The sequence below is a fragment of the Gekko japonicus genome, unplaced genomic scaffold, assembly GCF_001447785.1.
Source record: "Gekko japonicus isolate JY-2015 unplaced genomic scaffold, Gekko_japonicus_V1.1 scaffold641, whole genome shotgun sequence".
NCBI classification, from domain to species: Eukaryota; Metazoa; Chordata; class Lepidosauria; order Squamata; family Gekkonidae; genus Gekko; species Gekko japonicus.
Window position 1 is genome coordinate 496,988 of NW_015177027.1, and position 21,591 is coordinate 518,578.

Sequence of the window (21,591 nt, forward strand, 5' to 3'; positions counted from 1 at the left end):
CATTCCTGTTCCTCCGGCCTCCCCCACCCCACCCCGTGGCATACTCTGGAAGTTTATCGCCATCTTATTGTTTATAGGTGCATTATCGTTTATAATATATTGGGAATGTTATTATTTAAACCGATGATATTATGTCAATGCTTCTATTATGTACACTGCCCTGAGCCCTATTTTTCGGGGGAGGGCAATTTAAAAATCTAAATAAATATATAAATAAATAGAACGTATCCCCGATCCTCCACGTCTCCCCGTTAAGGGGGAAAGGCCCTTCAAACAAATTACAAAGATGATATGATTCCAATGGTAATAAGAGAAAGAATTTTTAACTTACGAAATTAGAAACACATCTTACGTGACATGTTCATGTATGGGGCATTTAACTTATTGCGAAGAGATTAACTTCAAAAAGATAAACTTGCTAGAGCTCCAAGTCCAGGTAAGAGAGAAGAGAAGAGGTCCTATATAAGATGAAACAGAGGGCAAGCGAGGGCCAAAGAGATCTAACCTATGAGAGGGTGGGGCCAACTACCAAGTGTACCAGAGAGAGAGAGAGAGAGAGAGAGAGAGAGAGAGAGAATTATTTTAACCATTTCCCTTCTAGATACTTTTTCATGCAGAGTTACAATATCCAATAAGTACACCCCTAGACATCCTCTTACAAAGTTTTGGTGTTCTGTATAGATAGGCCCTACTGTTTCTGCTCTGTGATAAACAAATAGGCCTGAGTGGTTGGTTGTTTTGTAGGAAAACCCTACGGAAAGAGAGAGAGAGAGAGATATTCCAAGGAGGGATGGATCTCCTTACCACCTTTCCAAACTACGCCACCGAATCCCCACTATCGGACAACGCTGAATTCCCACCATCGAGTGACACCGAATTCTATAACAGCTGGAATGAAAGTTGGGCCTCAGAGCCTTTCTATAACAGTGCTCAAATCCATCAGGTCATGAAAATAGTTTCCATGGTAATTTATAGCATCACACTGGTGCTGGGCGCCACAGGCAATGGCCTAGTTATCTTCCTCACCGGTTTCCTCATGAAAAAGACGGTCACCACCATATGGTACCTCAACTTGGCCGTGGCCGATTTTGTCTTTGCCCTTTCACTCTCCTCCGAGATAGCTTACTTGGCCCTGGATTATCACTGGACTCTGGGAAGGTTGATGTGCAAACTCGACAGTATGGTGACCTTCCTGAACATGTTCGCCAGCGTCTTCTTCTTGACAGCCATCAGCGCCGACCGCTGTGTTTCTGTGATGTTCCCTGTCTGGGCCTTGAACCACCGCACTCTCGAGCTTGCTTCCCTCGTGGCTGGGTGCATTTGGACGGCCGCCTTGGCCCTCAGCTTACCATACCTCAGTTTCCGTGATACGAAATACCTTCCAGATGGCTCCATTTGGTGCATCTATAACTTTGGTTCGGAGGACGACGGTGGTCTCAGGACACAACAGCATTTTTCCGTAGTGATGACCGAATTCACGGTCGGCTTTGTCATCCCCTTCACCGTCATATTGGCCTGCTACTGTGCCATCGTCATCAAGCTGAGGAGAAGCCTCTTCAGTCGTTCCAGCAGGTCCGTCAAGATCATCGTGGCTGTGATCCAGGTCTTCTTCTGCAGCTGGTTCCCATACCATCTCTTCTCCATTCTCGAAATTCTGGGAGAAGACAGTCTCGGAATGCAAAAAACCCTTGACATAGGAGCGCCGGTGGCTCACGGACTTTTCTGCCTCAACAGTTGTCTCAATCCTCTTTTGTATACCTTCGTCGGGACAGGTTGCAAAGCAGCTAGTGGCCGATCCTTCTTGTCTTCCTTTAAAGGAGCTTTCAGTGAGAAATGGGTCCCGCATACTCTTTCCAGAAGCAGAAATTCCAGCAGCGCTTCAGCAGTGGAGTCCACAATGGTTTGACTGGTTCCTTTCATCCTCAGGCCTATGCGTGTTCTTGGTACTCTCTCCTCCATGTACACCATTGTGCAACCAAACAAATCATGCAACTTTAGCCCACTTTTACACTAGTTGTTTTGTCTCTGCAAGCTGGGGGGAGAGGCAAGGGGCTATATAATGAACATGAGGAGTCCCATTAGGTTGTCATCCTCCATAAGACCATGAGAGAAGCCATGCTGGATCAGGCCAATGGCCCATCCAGTCCAACACTCTGTGTCACAAAGTGGCCAAAACCCAGGTGCCTTCAGGAGGTCCACCAGCAGGGCCAGAAATCCAGAAGCCCTCCCATTGTTGCCTCCCAAGCACCAAGAATATAGAGCACCACTGCCCCAGACAGAGTGTTCCATTTATACCTTGTGGCCACTGATGGACCTTTGCTCCATATGTTCATCCAATCCCCTTGTAATGTATCCAGTCCAGACAAGTCCAGACAAGTCCAGAGACAAACGTCGAGCTTCGCTCCAACAGACAATGGACTATGCAGATCCTAGCCTGTTCCAATCAGGGGGCTAGGTTCCCAGCCGAGAGCCTATGGGGCTCTTGGCCACTGTAAATAACCTATAGGGAAGTAGGGGGTGTGTTTTGGGTGGCGGTTTCTAGGGGGATATAAGTCGGCCTGCGAGCCGGCCAAAGTTGTCTTGTTCCTGATAGAATAAAGTACGCTTTGCTGAAATCTCTCTCCGTTTGTGTACTTTTCACCCCTATTGAAGCTGTCTATGCTTATAGCTGCCACCACTTCCTGCAGCAGTGAATTCCACGTGTTAATTACTCTTTGGGTGAAGAAGTCCTTCCAGGTGGAACCTGGGGTTCTGTCAGAATTATGACTGGTCTCCAGACCGCAGAGATCTGTTCCCTTGGAGGAAACTGGCAACTTAGGAAGGCAGACTCTATGGTATCACATCCCTGCTGAGCTCCTCCTGAAACGCCGCCTTCCCCCGGTTCCACCACAAAATCTCCAGGAGTTTACCTGCATGGAGCTGGCAACCCTCAGTCTCACCTCCTGATGACTAGAAGCTCTGCACAAGCTCTGGCTTGAGATTCCCTCAGGCCTTTGCCAAGGACTGCTACAATCAGACTGGTTCTGTGTTCTCTGCACCACCGGGCTGCTGCCGGGTACCGCTCTGTGCAATCCTGTCCCAGCCTAAAAGAAATATTTCGCAGGGCTCTTTTTGGGCAGGAACACACAGGAACGGAGTTCCGGCTGGCTCCCGAGTTGGCCACGCCTAGCAGGAGCTCATTAGCATAATAGGCCACACCCAATAGCAGAAACTCATTAGGATTGGTTACATGAGGGGTGCGTGGCCTAACATGCAAAGCAGTCCCTGCTACAAGAAAAGGCCCTGGGTTTTGACAACAAACAAGGTAAAAAGAAAAAGAAGGGAAAGGTGGGTGTGGCTGGATGACCACACTCCTGGTAACATGGCGGTGTGGCCTAATGTGCTAATGAGCGGTGCTGTCAGGGTGTGGCCCAATATGCTAATGGGTTTTGCTGTCGGGTGTGGCCTATTATGCTAATGAGTTCCTGCTGGGCTTTTTCTACAAAAATAGCCCTGTGTGAGGCAAAGCATCCCTGGGCTCCTCTCAAGGGTTAATGCAAACAGTAACAGGCCTGATCTATCCTGTAGGTGTTACTAATTGTTCTTTGGGTCTCCACAACTCTTATCATCTTCAAGGCCAAAGTAGTTAACTTCTCACAAGAACCTGCAGTACGTGTGATGTGGTGCGGGGGGGGGGAGGAGCCAGAGGTGATGAAGTAATTTTCTAGAAGTTTCTCCTGGAGACCTGTCCTGATTGGATGTCATCATCCCCTGAAGGGCCAGGCCCAAAATCTATAGTTAAGCTAAGGCCCTGAGGAGGAGGGACTAGCTGGGATTTTGGTGGACTAGAGGCCTGAACTATGGTTTGCAATTGCTCACAGGAAGAACCCCCACCGGTAGGAAAAAAAAAATTGGCAACCCTACAATTGCTAGTAACATAGACAATGCCTGATCTTTGGCCTTTGACTTTGGAATGTAAGGGTTGTGCCATCTAACGCTGGTTCTAGAAAGTGTTAGACAGCTATGCTAGTTTTCTTGTTTTTCTTGCTGAGTGATCATAGAGTAATGTGCTGCATGTAGAACAATTCTTTATTTGATAAGAATGTAATAAATTTCATTAAAAAAAAAATAAGCGAAGAGTCTGGTTACTTGTGTAGAACAAGCCCTGGGGACCCACAGGGTCCATCCTAGGACTCCTTGACAATTTGATTATATGAATTTATTAAATACTGTACAATATTGTAATCCACCTGTGTGGTCTAGCAGTTAAAGTGTTGGACTAGGATCTGAGAGACCTCGGTTTGAACTCATGTTGTGGAAGCCTGCTGGGTGACCCTGGGCCAGTCACGCACTCCCAGCCTAGCGTCTCGGAGGCACGCGGGCGGAGGTGCTGCCTGTTGCTGCCGGGGTCGCCTCGCCGCTCCTCCCCTCTCGGGCTGCGGCTGTGGAGAGTTCCATCATCCAACCGGTCAGCCCCATCTTTCGGGCGGGCGGGGAGGCGGGCCCGCCGCCGGGGGCAGGGGTGGGAAGCAATAGGCGGGCCGCCACCAAGGCAGGAAGGGCTGTGGCCGGAGCCGGGACCCCGACAGTCAGGGCCAGAGAAGGAGGCGGTGGCAGCGGCAGCGCTGATTTGGGAGGGGAGCAGGGGAGGGGGCCCGCAAAACCAGCGGGAGGGCCAGGCCCCACGGGCCCCACGCAGGCTACGGGCCTGAAGGGAACCCTCCAAGGAAGACTCTGCAGAGGAAGGCAATGGCCAACTACCTCTGCTTCTCGCCTGCCTTGAATCAGTTCTCCCTTGCTGAGGTAGCTGTAAGTCAGCGGCGACTTGACAGCTCTTTACACCCCCACACACGTATATCTGATTTTGGCGGGTAAATGAACAAGACTCTAATCTGAAGCCACAGTCCTCTTTCTACGACCACAGCAGGTGTCCAAAAAGATTATCCAAAGCCAATTCCGACTTTTAAAAAGAGAGTCGCTGCTATCTAGTTATGGCTTTTATGATGCATTCAGACATCTGGCAATGGACTTTACACACTAAGACCTCCTGAACCCTGCTGTTCTCTTTATTGAGATCAGTGGTCAACCTCCAGGTGGCAGCTGGAGATCTCCTGCTGTTACAACCGATCTCCAGGTGGCAGAGATCTGTTCCCCTGGAGAAAATGGCCGCTTTGGAAGGTGGACTCTGTGGCATTATACCTCACTGAAGTCCCTCCCCTCCCCTCCCCAAACCCCGCCCTCCTCAGGTCCCACCCCTAAAATCTCCAGGCATTTCCCAACCCAGAGTCAGAAACCGTTCAGTGGCCCAAGCCCCTCCCCCCCCAATTAAAGGGGCGAGACTGATTATTTCCTGACATTTTTTCACTTTCTTCCTTTTAAATACATATATATATATAGAGAGAGAGCCCCTTTCTTCCCTTTCGCTCACATCCTGCTCTGGCACTCAAGTTGGTTATGTCAGTTATTTCCCAACGATGTTCTTTAACTAAGAGGACCAACGTTCATTTCCTTTTCTCTCTGACCTGTTTACTTGGTTACAACGCTTGGCCTGGAAGGGAATAGTTCGTTGTTACCTTCTTTGATTCCCCTCAGGCCTAGATTCTGTGGAGACCCTAGAAACATTTTTTTCACCCATTGGGTGTGGTCAGATGGCATGCTGGGAGCAGTTTAAATTGCTCCGGTCCCAATGCGCTTTTTTTTTTAAACCTGGAGAATTGCGACCACACTCACCTCCTTGTTCTGGATCGCTGCGCATCCACATCACTCCCCGCCGTCCACACGCGGGAGCATGCGTCGGTGTTTTTTCTCTCTCACTCTCAGTTTGGGCATGCGCACAGGCGGCCATCTGTAGAATTAAAATTTCCATGCGTGCGCAGAATAGCGATTCCCACTTCAACCCAACTGCTGTAACACTTCCCTTTAAACTTTTACCCCAAAACTGGCCTCCGTGAGATCCCGAACTCGTCTAACCAACAAAACTAGGCACCGTTTAAACATTGTTTTTAATATCGTGGGAGCGGAGCTCCGCCTGTGCGCATACCAACCGATGCTAAAATAAAATGGCGGGCGAAGAGTGGAAGCCTCGGGCTTCCAAGTGGAGGTGGCTCGACACCGCAGGAGCGATCAGACGTCAGAAAAGTGCGTCTAGAACTGGAGAATCAGGAAAACACCACTTGGGGACCTGGTAACAAAATACTCCGTTTTAAAGGGGGTTTGAGCTGGAAAGCGACGGCTGGGGACGGTGCACAGATGTTGGGTGTGTGAACATGGATATAAAATCCGTTGCTGAAGCGTGCCGAAAGAGGACTAAACGGCGCGTCTGACTGCACCCAGTGACAGGTTCCTACGTGGGGGTGGGGGTGGAAAGGGCCCATCAGGTCACAGCTGACTGATGTTGACCTCGTGGGATTTTCGAGGCAAGAGCCATTCAGAGGTGGTTTGCCATTCCCTGCTTCTGCGTCACAGCCCTGGACTTCCTTGATGGTCTCCCATCCAAATACTACCCGGGGTCAACCTTGCTTCACTTCCGAGATCTGATGAGCCTGGGCTAGCCCGGGCTTCTTCATGTACAATCAGGGGTCGTTTCGTAGAAAAAGAGCTAGGGGAACTCATTAGCATAACTCATTAGCATATGCCACACCCCCTGACATCACCGGAAGTGTGTCATAAGGCCACACACCCCGCCCCCAACGGTCCCGGCCGCCGCCCATGAGGGGCCCGGCGGTGGACCTGCAAGGCCCCTCTTCTCCTGCCTCCTCCTGGCTGAATGAGGGCCAGAAGCAGGGCGGCCGGAAGCAGGGGGCGGGGCTTCGTCATGTGCCCCGCCCCCCCATACCTCACCCAGGGGAACTGCGATCCCCCGCAATCCCCCCGAAATGACCTTTGTGTACAATGCATCAATCACATTTGACTTTTTTGCATGATCCTCCAACCAAGTATGGTGAGCATGGAGCGAGGGAGACATACTTGACAGCTTTGCCCAAGGATTGAAAACTCCAGGTTCAGAATTGCAAGGAGATTTTAGGGTCGAGCCTGGATGACTGGGGTTTGGGGAGGAAGAAGGAGGAGGAGATTTGATTTATATCCCACCCTTCACTACCCAAAGGAGCGTCTTACAATCTCCTTTCCCTTCCCCTCCCCACAACAGACACCCTGTGAGGTAGGTGGGGCTGAGAGAGCTCTTTTGAGGACTGCGTGTGAGAGAACAGCTCTGAAAAATCTTGTAACTGACCCAAGGTCACACCAGCAGCTGTAGGCTTGCCAAGTCCCCCCAGGGGGTGAGGAAAACCCCGCCAGAGAGGCCCGAGGATGATTGTGGCCCCGCTCCCAACGTGCCCGACATGATTGCGTCCCTTCCGGGTGATGCAATTGCGGCGTGCTCGTGCATTGCGCTCACACACATGGACTCCCGAACCAGCGCTGGACTCCCCCACTCTTCATAAGGTAAGGACTTGGCAACCCTAAGCAGCTGCATGTGGAGGAGTGGGGAATCAGACTCAGTTCTCCATTATAGAATCCATGCTCCTAACCACCAGGGCTCTTTTTGTAGAAAAAGCCCAGCAGGAACTCATTAGCATAATAGGCCACACCCAACAGCAGGAACTCATTAGCACATTAGGCCGCACCCCCGTGTTACCAGAAGTGTGGTCATCCAGCCACACCCACCTTTTGCTTGTTATTCTGTTTACCTTGTTTGTTGTCAAAACGACAGGGCTTTTTTTGTAGCAGGAACTCCTTTGCATGTTGGGCCACACACCCCTAATGTAGCCAATTCTAATGAGTTTCTGCTGTTGTGTGTGGCCTATTATGCTAATGAGTTCCTGCTGGGCGTGGCCAACTTGGGAGCCAGCCGGAACTCCGTTCCTGTGCGTTCCTGCCCAAAAATAGCCCTGCTAACCACTATACCAAACTGGGAGGGGAGGGACCTCGGTAGGGTGTAACATCATTCAGTCCACCTTCCAAAGCAGCAATTTTCTACAGAAGTGTAATAAAGGTATCAAATAAATAATAAATAAATGATTTATGTAGCCTGAAGCTCAGTTGTAATTCTGGGGGGTCTCCAGCTTCCCACCCACCCCCTGACACACACACACACACACACCTGGAGGTTGGCAACCTTATTTCTGCTCTGGAGCTCTACACATTGATTATGGGTGTGCATCTTTTAAGCACATCGAAGATATACACATGTACAATCTGCACGTGCCATCAGGGACTCTTCACAACAATCTGGACTCACAAAATGCATCGATACAGAGGGCCAAAAACAGAGAATACGACAGATGCGTGTCAGGTCAGACCACACATTGGGGAAATTCACTTTAAACAGTCCTTGTTTGCATCATAGTGTGAGGAAGTGCTGCCATGAGGGAGATGGAGCTTTCGGTTTCCCTCCCACACCAATTTCCCCAGCAGAAATGGCCGCATGACTTTTCACTCCTTTTCACCTTCTCCAGTTATCCATCCTAGGGCATGTGGAGCCAGGGCAAGGGGACAAAGAGACCTCCTCCACCTCCTTTCCACTGGCAAAAGTGGAGCAGGAGATAAAACGGAGGTTCCTCCTCTCCCTCACTGTGTTGAGAAATGAGCACTGTTTAAGGTGAGTTTCCCCCAATTTACCCCGACTGTAGGGCTGCCAAATGCAGCCGGGGGGCGGGGATTCCCCCGCTTCGGAGCCCCGATTCCCGGCGCGCCGGAATCGGGGCCCGGGGGAAACCCCACCCCCGCGTGCGCGTCACCCGGAAGTGACGTCGCACGCTGGGGGCGGGGCCACTCAAACGGCATGGCCCCGCCCAGCGTGTGACGTCACTTCCGGTGACGTCCCGGCGGCGCGCGCGCGCAAAGCGCGCGCACACGCACGTCCCCACAGAGCTCCCGGACCGGCAGGAAGGACCCCCGCCGGTACGTGAAACAAATTTGGCAACCCTACCGGACTGAGAATTGGGTCACACACACGCGACCCAGCACATGTAGGGCATATTGTGTATTTTGGCCCAGACACTGGGATTTGGACTGTAAAGGCAACCCTGCTACCCTTCGCAGGTTCGTGGTGCCTGACTGAGAAATTGTGCAGAAAGGGGAAAAACATTAGGCTTACTGGCCTGTAATTTTTCTAGTTCTCTCGCTCTACCCCGTCTCCACTCCCTTTGCCGTTCAAGCCCCCTGCGGTCCCTCCTCTCCGCCAACCCCTCCCCCTCACTCCTACCCTTTCCTTTTTCTCCCCACCCCCTTTTACTCTTCTTCTCTCCCAGCCATTCAGATCTGCAGTTTCCTCACAGAGGAAGGAATCCAGCGCCTCTCGCTCGCTTACCAGCTCTTCTCTCTCTCACTAACTCTTTAAAGCCAGTCTGGTGTAGTGGTTAAGTGCGCGGACTCTAATCTGGGAGCACCGGGTTTGATTCCCCACTCCTCCACTTGCACCTGGCCGGATGACCTTGGGCAAGCCATAGTTCTGTCAGAGGTGTTCTTGAAAAAGAGCAGTTTCTGTCAGAGCTCTCTCAGCCCCACCGACCTCACAGGGTGTCTGTTGTGGGGAGGGGAAGGGAAAGGAGTTTGTAAGCCACTCTGAGACACCTTTGGGTAGTGAAGGGCGGGGGATAAATCCAATCTCTTCTTCTTCTTCTAAAGTCATGAGGAGCAGGAGGAGGGGGGTGGGACTGCAGTTCAGTCAGGCCAGTCACTGTGGGAATGGGAAACAGTTGGTAGGGAGGGTGGAGCTGCCGATGTCATGGGGTGCCATGCGGGCAGGGTGCAGCCTGGCACAGCTCACCTTAATTAATACCCAAATGCAGGCTGTGGGCAGAGTACCACGCAGCATGGCACGACTTAGGTATCCAAATAAATATTTTTAAAATCCGTATTATAACAGCAGGACTTGTGGGGCGTGGCTGTAGAGTGAGGGGGCATGGCCCCGAGATGCCCCACCGTGGCTACGGGCCTGCCTCCAAAGCAGGGGAAGCATAAATATCAGACGGGATAATGTTATACACGATTTAGACTGCTAAAAAATTAATGGGGGGGGGGGGAATGATCAGACAGAGTTAAACATCCGGATACAAAATAATATATGTCTGCATGGACCCATCTGGGATCCTGTTTCTTCATCATACTAGAGCAGGAGAGATGGACTGAGAAACCATAGAATTTCTGCAACTTGTTGTCACTTCTGGGTACAATTCCATATCCCTGGGTAGTTCTAGGAATTGTCAGAAGCTTTACAACTTTATCATAGAGTTTATGTCAATTCCTAGAACTACTCATTGTCACTTCCAGGATGTACCCAGAAGTGGTGTACCAGCACGGAGGCCATCAGTGATCTTTTTCTTTATTCTTGTTGCCGCTCAAAGCACAGGCAGTCAATGGAGAAGGTCAGTGGGAAGCTTCCTTCTATAGCGGGAGAACTACTAGCCCTACCAACAGTACAGAGCAGGTTCTGCATGGAATTATAAATGGACACATTGAATGGTCTTGCAGGGAAGGTGAGAAATTTTGGACACCAAGATCGGCAATGTTTATAAGTTATGAGACTCCAAGTCCTCAGAAGATTTGGTCTTTGTTTCCGTCGTACTCTGCCTTTCCTCCTCGTCGAAGGCATTCTCAAATACCGCCAGGATGGAGCGCCTCAGCCTTTCCTTGAAATCGTGCCCCATGAAGACGTACAGGATGGGGTTCAGGCAGCTATTGATGAAGGCCAGGCTAGACGCCAGCGGGATACCAATAATGAGTGCCAGATGCAGCGTGGGGTCCTCGTAGGCTCGAAGCTCCAGGAAGGAGAAGACATGATAGGGGAGCCAGCAGATGAAAAAGGCCGCAATCACGGCAGTGATGACCTTGAAGGGCTTGCTCGACCGGGCCAGGCGGTCCCTCCTCAGCCGCAGAACAATCGCCCCATAGCAAATAATGATGACGGGAAAGGGGATCGCAAAGCCAAAAATGAAACGACTGATAATCATGGCATGGTGGGTGACTAATGCCCGTTTCTCATCATGGCCATAGTTGGTATAGCAGTTGGTCACATTCCTATTCAACGCGGTTGTCCTGAAATGGATGTTTGGCGAACTCAACACCAGGGCCAGAACCCAAACCCCGAAAGCCACAAAGGAGGCCCAGCGGGGGTTCCGGTGATTCTGAGCCCACACGGGGCGTAACACGGAAATGCAGCGGTCGATGCTGATGACCATGAGGAGGTAGACGCTGGCGTAGAGGTTGACGAAGGCCACGGTGCTGTTGAGCTTGCACATGGCCTCCCCGAAGGGCCAGTGAAAGCCCAGGGCTAGGTAGGCAATGCTCAGGGGCAGGAAGAGGGTGAAGGTGAAGTCGGCGATGGCCAAGTTGAGGAACCAGATGGTGTTGACCGTCCTCTTCATTCGGAAGCCGGTGATGAAGATGACCAGCCCGTTTCCGATGACCCCCAGCACGAAGGCAATGCTATAGATGACCATGGAGAAGATGTGCAGCCTTTTCCGCAAAGTTCGTTGGAAGAGATACTCTTCATCGTCATAATAGTCATCATAGATGGCAGTGACGACACTGGAATCTGGGTGGGCGACCTCCAGAGGGGTAAGTTGAGATGTGTTCTCCATTCCTTTGGGGGGAGGCTCTCCTTCACTCCTGTCTTCTGTCTTCTCCTGGAGGGAGAAAGAAGAACACAAGTACTGTCTTGTGAGATCAGATCCTTGTCCACCTATCCGAGCGATTGTTTCCAACAGCCGCCAACCAACTGCCTGTGGAGCTTCACAAGCAAAGACCTGCAGAGGACACCTTTTGCCCTGGAATTTGTGTTCCAGCATCTGCTTGCCAGAAGATTTAACCACTAGGGTTGCCAGGTCGCTTACCTACTGCAAGACGGGGGAGTAGGTCCAAGTCTGGGGCATTCACACATGCATGTAGCATGTGCACGCCACAATGGTGCCACCTGGAACTGACATCATTGGGCTAGGCACATCGCCGGTGGGTGCTCTAGCATTCAGTTTGAAAACTCTATGATACCATAGAATTTTGAGGCAGGATGCTAGAGCGTCCCTCCAGTGGCGTGCCCAGTGTGATGACATCACCTCCAAGTGACACCATTGTGCCAGGCACATTGGCCCAATCCGGGCACTTTGGGGGCGGGGTTCCTGCTGCCGGCCAGATCCGGGCTGGCAGGTCGGGGGCCCTTTGAACGGGCAAACCCCCCACCCCCCACCAATGCTCCCTCTAAGCTGTGGAGTCTTGTGAGCAAAAAATTCTACTTTGTAAGCTACTGGCATTGAAGTTGGGAGAGAGCAATTTGGCTGCCGCATAAATTAGTTTGCTCTGGAGCCATCCGTCCTGGGCTAAGACAAAAAGGTGTGAGCCGGGGTCTAAAAAACTGTGAGCTAGCTCACACTAACTCAGCTTAGAGGGAACACTGCCCCCCACCCCCCGGGGGGACCTGGCAGCCCTATGAATGGCCCTGAACTGGATAGCCCAGGAAAGTCCGATCTTGTCAGATCTCGGAAGCTAAGCAGGGTCAATCCTGGAAGGTACTTGGATGGGGGACCGCCTTGGAATACCAGAGGCAAGAGGTGGGGGCAGGCTTTATTCAGCCACCTCTCTGAATACCCTCCAGGCCCCCAGTAGGGGGTCAGGCACCAGAGGTCGCACACACATGCACATATGAAAAGTAAAGAAAAACCCCTAATAAAATGAAATACAAATGGAATGCTGAACTTGATGGGCGCCAAGGTCATTGTTTGTGTGTGTGTACTCTGTATTCGCCATACAAAGGAAATCTGGATTTCTGGGTCACTGTACTGAAAAAGTTAGGGACCGTTGCCTGAAGGGAACCAGCAGCTTTGGAAGCCGGAGTCTGTGGCCTGACATCCCTACTGACTCCTGACCCCCAATGCTACCCTTCTCAGGCTCTATCCCCAAATCTCCAGGAATTTCCCACCCTGGAGGAGGCAACCTTTGACAGGCCGCAGTGGATTTCATACAGGCCAAACTTGGCTGTCTGCATAATGAGGGTTGCCAGGTCTGAGTTCGGAAATACCTGGAGATTCTGAGGGTGGAGCTTGAGGAGGGCGGGGTTTGGGGAGGGGAGGGACTTCCGTCGGGTAGAACACCGTAGGTCTCTGTCACCTGGAGATCAGTTGTAACCCCGGAGGACCTCTAGCGATCATCTGCAAGTCGGCCAACCTGATGGGCACCACATCGGGAACCCCTGCCTGCTCTACGTAGAGGCGGGAATTCTCCCAGGATTATAACTGATTTCCAGACTACAAACAAAATGGGAGCTTGGGAGGGCTCTACGGTCTCCCACTTCCGTACTGAGCCTCTCCTCCTCAGTCTCCACCCACCCTCCAGGTCTCCGGGAATTCCCCAATCCAGAGTTGGCAACCATACTTAAACCACACCAGCACCAATGTCAAGAACAAGGCAGTTCAGTCTGGCGCAATTACCGGTTCCTGTTTCCCATTCCTCGTCTCTCGTGTTTGGCTGCAAAGCTGTCCCCACCGTTCACCTCTTAAGCTTCCCTTTAACCTAAGAACACGAGGCCCCCAGGAGCATTTGCCAGGGAAAGAACCACGCTCCCCTCACGTGGCAGCTGCCATTTCAGTGGTTTCCGCAGCTTACAATGTTTCAGGCGGGTAGCCATGTTGGCCTGCGGTAGAAGAGCCAGGTTTGAGTCCCGTATCACCTGGGAGACCCACAAGATTTCCGGGGTAGAAGCTCTCAGGAGTCAAAGCTCTGTTCATCTGATATGAGCAGGGCTATTTTGGGGCAGGAACGCACAGGAACGGAGTTCCGGCTGGCTCCTGAGTTGGCCACGCCCAGCAGGAACTCATTAGCATAATAGGTCACACCCAACAGCAGGAACTCATTAGGATTGGCTACATTAGGGGTGAGTGGCCTAACATGCAAAGGAGTTCCTGCTACAAAAAAGGCCCTGGGTTTTGACAACAAACTAGGTAAACAGAATAAGAAGCAAAAGGTTGGTGTGGCTGGATGAGCACACTTCTGGCAACATGTGGGTGCGGCCTAATATGCTAATGAGTGGCGGCCTACTATGTGAATGAGTTCCTGCTATTGGGTGTGGCCTGTTATGCTAATGAGTTCCTGCTGGGCTTTTTCTACCAAAAAAAACCCCTGGATATGAGTAGATCTGGAGGTAGGGTCGCGGGTCTCTCCTGGCCACCAGCAGATAGGGTTGCCAGCCTCCAGGTGGGACCTGGGGATCCCCTGGAAAAACATTTTATCACTAGCCTACAGATATCAGTTCCTCTGGAGAAAACGGCCACTGTGTAAGGTGGACTCTGTGGCCTTGTACATAGAAATGCCAGCCTCCAGGTGGGACCTGGGGATTCCCCTGGAATTAGACTACGGAGATCAGTTCCCCTGGAGAAAATGGATGCTTCGGCGGTCGATCCCTGTCCTCCCCAAGCTCCCCCCCAAATCTCCAGGAGTTTCCCAACCTGGATCTGGCAGCCCCACCCCCCATCCCCCGCTGGTAACCGTACAGGACCTGGTAACTGTACAGTGCAAGGGGTGGGTAGGGGTAGGGTTGCCAGGGGTGGAGCCTGGGACGGACAGAGTGCAATTCTACAGCTAACATTTCGCTCCACATTTTCTCAACTGGGAGGGGAAAGTGCAGCTCAAAACCACATTCAGATACCCCTGGACAATGCCGTACTGACTGCAAAGTCACCCCTGAATGGCCATAAAACGGTCATAAATCTATGCAGAAGGTACAATAAAATCCTATGATCAAACAAAGCAACAGCGGCATGGAGTGTGGGGGCTACCATAAAATCTGATGATCAAAGGAAGTGAAACTGGCATGCAGTGTGGAGGCTACCATAAAATCCAACAGTCAAAGAAAGTGAAAGTGGCATGCAATGTAAAGGGGGAATTTCTGTTCCAAGGTGGGTTTCGTAAAACAACGGAAGGAAAAGCCAATGCAGAATCAGCCAGAGACCTCAGTGGGGCATAATGCCACAGAATCTACCCTCTAAAGCAGCCATTTTCTCCAGGGGAAACAGATGTCTGTAGTCTGGAGAGGAGCTGTAATTCCGGGTGATCCCCAGGTCCCACCTGGAGGCTGGCATCCCCATTAAATCGGAGGCAGTTTACACTGCAATCCCAGCAGGCCTCAGTTCTGTAAGGTTTCCCCGTTTCCACCTTCCCGTTGCTTCTAACTTGACATGCGAATCCCTCTCTTATGGATGGACGCTCTGTGGATCGGATGAAGTGAGTCCCCATCACAAAAGCTCAAGCTGGGATAAATTCTGTTAGCATGGCATAGTGGCTGAGAGGGCCGGACTGGCATCGGACAGACCCAGGTTCGAATCCCCTCTTGTGCCACGGAAGCCCACCGGGTGTGACCTTGGGCTAGCTGCACCCTTTCAGCCTAACCAACCTCGCAGGGTTCTTGGGAGGATAAACCGGAGGACAGAAGAATGACATAAGCCACTTTGGGGTCCCCGCTGAGGAGAAAGACAGGGTATGAATGGATTAAAGAAATAATTAAAATAAATAGTCTTCGGGGGGGGGCTACCGGATTCCTATTGTATTCTGCCGCTACAAACTCATATACCCCCCCCCCCAAATCTCCAGCAACCATCAGCAGAATTCTACACCTTCTAAGCTCGTGGACTTCCATGGACTTGGGAGGGTTTAACTCTGCATGGTTCATGTGAAGAGGAGTAGGGGGGAAAGGAGAGTTGGATTTATCCCCCACCATTCACTCGGAGTCTCAGAGTGCCTTATAACAATCTCCTTCCCTCAACAGACACCCTGTGAGGTAGGTGGGGCTGAGAGAGCTCTGAGGGAACTTGTGACTGACCCAAGGTCACCCAGCTGGCTGCATTTCGAAGAGTGGGGAATCAAACCCGGTTCTCCCAGATTAGAGTATGTTCTCTTAACCACTATACCAAACCAGCTTTCTTTTGCTTGCACTGACCTGGACAGGGGGATGAACGGTGTCCCAGATGGGAGAACACGGACTCCGGTGAGGGATTTCCCTCGGAAGAACAGATCAGAGATTCCAGATGAATGAAAAATGAAGTCCTTTAATCAACCGACAGTGGCTCAGCCTTGAAGCTGACCATCTGCAGATCCTCTCACGGCCCCACCTACCTTGTTCTGCTTCTCAATCCTGCCTCTTATAGATGAGCTGTCAAGGGGGTGGGGAAATGACGGATGGTCCGCACCTAAGCATCAACTTTTTGTGGGTAGACGGGGAAGTTGCATTCTGTTGTGCAACACCCGGAGGTGCATGTTGTTAACGCCGTGCGTTTTTTAAAGAAAATCAAGGATTCCTTCAGCAACATCTGAGTTTCCTGGTGCATGTGGTGGATGGGAACCCACACCCCCCCTCCCGGCTGGCTCTGCTCCCGAGCGATGGTCCTCCTAAGCTGTGGAGCCTCGTGAGCAAAAATTCAACTTTGTGAGTCTCGTAAAAATGCACCTGTAGCACTTGTCAGTCTAAACTAACCCTGTATAAAGTGTTACCTGCACCTCTAGGTTCGTAATGGTCTGGTGAGTGCCCCGTACCAAGGCGGGTAGAATGTTAAAAGAAAGTTAGCTGGAATGCAATACAAGGTTATTTAAACAATAAAACTGTTTATTAGCTAAAGACAAGCAAGGAATACAAAAAAAGAAAAGTAAACAGTCAGTGGTTAAATATACAGAACAAAGATTTCCCCATGCACAGAAGCCTCTGGACTGGCCCACAGAGATCACGAAAGACAAAGCCTTCTCTGGATCTCCAAGGGTCAGTCCCGAAATGAAGCGTCTTGCCTTCTTTTATACCATATTGGTCCCATACATTTCGATAGAGCCATAGAAATTATAAACTGCAGCAATTAATCTAATTGCCCTGGCAATGTGGGCCATTATGGCCTGGGAAATGTTCCCACATTCCAGAGGCAATGGGGCTACCCTGATGTTTTTTGCAAAACAATGCAAGATAGCATTTAAATCTCTAAATGACAAAGACAAGAATGTTACAATTTCAGGATGTTCTTTGTTTCCTAGAAGCAAGGGAGCCAGTCAGGCACTGTCTGCTGGCTGGAGGTGTGATGTGAATTTCTACATGTAGGCAAGCCTTTAGTATTGCAAATATTCTGGTTTCCTTGACTTAATGGCAGGTGCATACCAATCTTTTATTCTTAAATGTTTCCAAATTCTTTAGATTTATGAACAATGTAATGCAAATGTTGGTTCTTGTGTGCGTGAAGTCCCTCCGATCCCCTTCACAAACCCCTCCCTCCTCAGGCTCCATCCCCCCAAATCTCCAGGTGTTTCGAAACCCAGAGCTGGGAACTTTCTCCCACACTCCTTGTCTCAGAATCTTGCTGGAACTCAGGACTTTGGCAGAATGTACCAGATGTTTTATGAACAATTGACTGAGTCCCGTTCCTGACACACCAACTTGGTACGTTCCGCCTCGTTTCTGGCCAATCAAGATGGCTTCCTTCGGTTGCTGCTAAGAGTCCACCATAAGGTACAAATGGGTCGCCTTGAGGCTGCAGTGAAAACAGGTGGAGCATGAGGCCTCAGCTGTTGCCAAGGTGACAACAGTCATTGGGAGCTTCCAAGAAACAGCTTCCCCTTCAACAGGTGCCCCTCAAGAGCTTCTCTTCTCACCCTGACCTGGGATAGCCCAGGCAAACCCGATCTCATCATATCTTGGAAGCTAAGAAGGACCAACCCTGGCAAGTACTTGGATGAGAGACCGCCAAGGAATACCAGGGCCAGGATGCAGAAGAGGAGGAGGAGGAGATTGGATTTATACCCCACCCTTCACTCATAGTGGTTTATAATCTCCTTTCCCTTCCCCTCCCCACAACAGACACCCTGTGAGGTAGGTGGGGCTGAGAGAGCACTTTCGAGGACTGCTCATGAGAGAACAGTTCTGAGAGAACTTGTGGCTTGCCCAAGATCACACCAGCAGCTGCATGTGGAAGAGTGGGGAATCAAACCTGGTTCTCCCAGATTATAGTCCGCACTCCTAACCACTACACCAAACTGGCAAGCCACCTATCTGAAATGTCGTAGCCCTACCAGGGGTTGCCAGAAGTCAACTATGCCTTCCAGGCATACACACACACACACACACACTCACCCCTCCCCAAAAAGAGTTTCTCATTTCGACTTACTGCCCGAATAGCCCATCTACCACCACCTGACCGACCGATTGTTTCGGGCACAGAGTCTATTTTGGAACCCTTATCCAAGTTTCTTGATTCGTTTCTACAACCATTTGTTAATACACTTCCTTTATACCTCAAAGACACTAGGGATTTGAGTTCCGGATTAGTCAGCCCTGGTTACCCTTGATGTCGCCTCACTTTATACTAATATTCCTCATGAGGAGGCTAGGATGTGTCTTCTCCGTGTTTTGGAGAAAAGCGAATCCCTTTCCCCACACACACACACACACATTTTTTGTTAGATTTAATTGACATCATTTTTGAGAAAAGCTTTTTCCGGTTTCAGGACACCTTTTACTAGCAGATAAAGGAAGTAGCCATGTGGAGTGCATTTGCCCCCAGTGTAGCTAATTTATACATGGGAGAGTTCGAAGATAAATGGATATTTAGTAATGTGAACAATCCATTTTACACTCACGTGTTGCACTTTAAGAGATACATTGATGATTTGTTCTTTATTCTAGACGGTTTTTCTATAGTAGAAGACTTTGTCATGTGGCTCAATTCAGTCCGCGACTCTATCAAATTTTCCTGCAAGTCGGATGTCTCCCGTATAGATTTTCTTGACACCACAGTGTTTATACATGAAGGACAGTTAGCCATACGTCCCTTCAACAAAGAAACTGATAGAAACCCGTACTTACACTTTGCATCACATCATGTAGGCCATCTTAAGAACAACTTACCTTATGGGCAGTTTTTAAGGGTGAGGAGGAACTCTACTTTGGTAGAGGACTTTGAGAAAGAAGCAGACAGACTTACAACATTGTTTACTCATCAAGGGTATCCTTTGCACATGATTTAAAAAGCCCGGTTTCGGGCGCAACAGAGAGACCGCAGGGAGCTATTGCTTGACAAGGAAAAGAGGGAGAACAACGGTAGAATATGTTGGGCCATTGGTTTCACCTCTCAGTCATATTCGATTAGAAATGTAATATTGAAACATTGGCACATAGTGACTGTGAGTGATATACCTAATTGTGAGACTCCTCCATTTATAGGTTTCCGCAGGACAACCAATATCAGAGACATGATTATTAGAGCTGATTTAGTAGACAGGGAGAGAGGGAACCACCACTGCAAAGGGACATTTTAAATGTCATAAATGTGTAGCCTGTCCACAGGCATGGGAGACCAAGGTTTTGGATTTCCCGGAGGTTGGTTTTAAGAAAGAGATCAACTTCCTGTCGACCTGTTCAACAAGAGGAGTGGATACCTTTTACAATGTGGCTGTGGGCTTATTGGAGCATAAATCCCGTCTGAAACATAAATGCCCAGACGGTCCCCTTGTCCAACATTTTTCTGAGAAGGGACACAGTCTGGAGGACTTTAAATTTGTGGTATTGGAAGTGGTTCGTCCAAGTAAATATAACGTATTGGACATGCATAAATTGTTACTGCGCAGGGAGGCGTTTTGGATTTTCAGATTAAACACGTGTCAACCTGCTGGTCTCAATATGTCGTTGGATTTAACCCTTTTTTTTGTAAGTGTGTTATAAGTATTCTGCTAGGGATAGGTTGTTCTTTATAAGTATTCTTTCTTCTTTATTCTTCTTTATTATCAGGAGTGTAGATCTGTAGGTGTAAGTTGTAGTGCTCATGTAAGTTTCCTGTTTCTCTACCTATTGCCTTGTCAATTGCAAGACATGGGGTCTGTGCCTTTAAGATAGGCTAAGCTACAGATTTAAATAGGAGGTGACTAGCCACACCTGTTATGGCTTGTTACTGAATGTGTTCGCGTGACTTTGATAGAGTTAGTCTTGCAAGAGAATGTTCTACCTTTTGGGGTAAGGTGTCATATAATAATTTTTAATGTTGAATTTTGTTATATATTGTAAAGATGTATAATTAATGCATTATACGATTTATTTGTAGAAATTGAGGAATAGTATTGGACAATGAACTAATCATGGCATGAAATTTGAAATGAGAAGATACAACTGTATGTATAACAATCTTTAATAACTAACTATCTTTTTGGTATATTGTTCAAATGATGAGTTAATTATTACATGTTGTAATTTGTATTTTTATAAAAGGAATTTAATGTTTGGAGAAAGTTCTCACGAAATGAAGGTTCTACTCCAGAGAATCTCGTCAACATCTGGAATTGAACATCTAGGATTGGAATATTACAGAAATTGTATATTGTATTTTGTAATTTTGTATTACTGTATTAACTTAAGTACACAGCTGTTAGAATATACACGCATTTGCACAATTGCAGCTTTCTTGTTATTTGTTGGAACTCAGGACTTTGGCAGAATGTACCAGATGTTTTATGAACAATTGACTGAGTCCCATTGCTGAGAAATTTGTTGGAACTCAGGACTTTGGCAGAATGTACCAGATGTTTTATGAACAATTGACTGAGTCCCAATGCTGAGAAACTTGGTACATTCCGCCTCCTTCCTGGCCAATCAAGATAGCTTCCTTCGGTTGCTGCTAAGAGTCCACAATAAGGGGGAGGGAGGAAGAGGAGGAAGAGGAAGAAGAAGAGGAGGAAGAGGAAGAGGATGATGAGGATTATGAGGAGGAGGAGGAGGATATTGGATTTATACCCCGCCCTTCACTTGGAGTCTCAGAGCAGCTTACAAACTCCTTTTCCTTCCCCTCCCCACGACAGACACCCTGTGAGGTGGGCGGGGCTGAGAGAACTCTGACAGAAACTGCTCTTTTTCAAGGACAGCTGTGCCAGAGCTTGTGACTGACCCAAGTTCACATCAGCAGGTGCAAGTGGGGGAGTGGGGAATCAAACCCGGTTCTCCCAGATTAGAGTCCACACACTTAACCACTACACCAAACTGGCTACACCAAACTGGGTCGCCTTGAGGCTGCAGTGAAGTAGGTGGAGCACAAGGCCTCAGCGGTTGCCAAGGTGACAACAGTCATTGGGAGCTTCCAAGAAACAGCTTCCCCTTCAACAGGTGCCCCTCAAGAGCTTCTCTTCTCACCCTGACCTGGGATAGCCCAGGCAAGCCCAGTCTTGTCAGATCTTGGAAGCTAAACACGGCTGACCCTGGAAAGTACTTGGAAGGGAGACCTCCTCAGAATGCCAGGGCTAGGATGCAGAGGTAGACAATAGCAAGAGGACGAAGAAGAGACTGGATTTATACACTTCACTCACAAAGCGGCTTCCGATCACTTTTCCCTTCCTCTCTCCGCAACAGACACAGTGTGAGGTAGGTGGGGCTGAGAGAGCTCTTTCGAGGACTGCTCATGAGAGAACAGCTCTGAGAGAACTTATGGCTTTCCCAAGGTCACACCAGCAGCTGCATGTGGAGGAATGTGGAATTAAACCCGGTTCTCCCAGATTAGAGTCCACACTCCTAACCACTACACCAAACTGGCAAGCCACCTCTCTGAAATGTCCTAGCCCCACCAGGGGTCGCCAGAAGTCAACCATGACTTCCATGCATACACACATACACTCACC

At 49.6% G+C, this 21,591-nt stretch overlaps 2 protein-coding genes across 2 annotated transcripts; one reads left to right on the plus strand and one right to left on the minus strand.

Moving 5' to 3' along the window:
- Window positions 1-790: 790 nt before the first annotated feature.
- Window positions 791-1,906, plus strand: LOC107124384 (chemokine-like receptor 1). The gene has a single exon (XM_015427847.1). It carries the CDS (start codon window positions 791-793, stop codon window positions 1,904-1,906), a length of 1,116 nt encoding a protein of 371 aa, XP_015283333.1.
- Window positions 1,907-10,490: 8,584 nt separating this feature from the next.
- On the minus strand, window positions 10,491-11,561 carry LOC107124385 (chemokine-like receptor 1). The gene has a single exon (XM_015427849.1). It carries the CDS (start codon window positions 11,559-11,561, stop codon window positions 10,491-10,493), a length of 1,071 nt encoding a protein of 356 aa, XP_015283335.1.
- Window positions 11,562-21,591: the final 10,030 nt, after the last annotated feature.

What these genes read in the sequence shown, in the direction of transcription:
- LOC107124384 (XM_015427847.1), top strand. Translation starts at nt 791, where the DNA reads ATGGATCTCCTTACCACCTTTCCAAACTACGCCACCGAATCCCCACTA.
- LOC107124385 (XM_015427849.1), bottom strand. Translation starts at nt 11,561, where the DNA reads ATGGAGAACACATCTCAACTTACCCCTCTGGAGGTCGCCCACCCAGAT.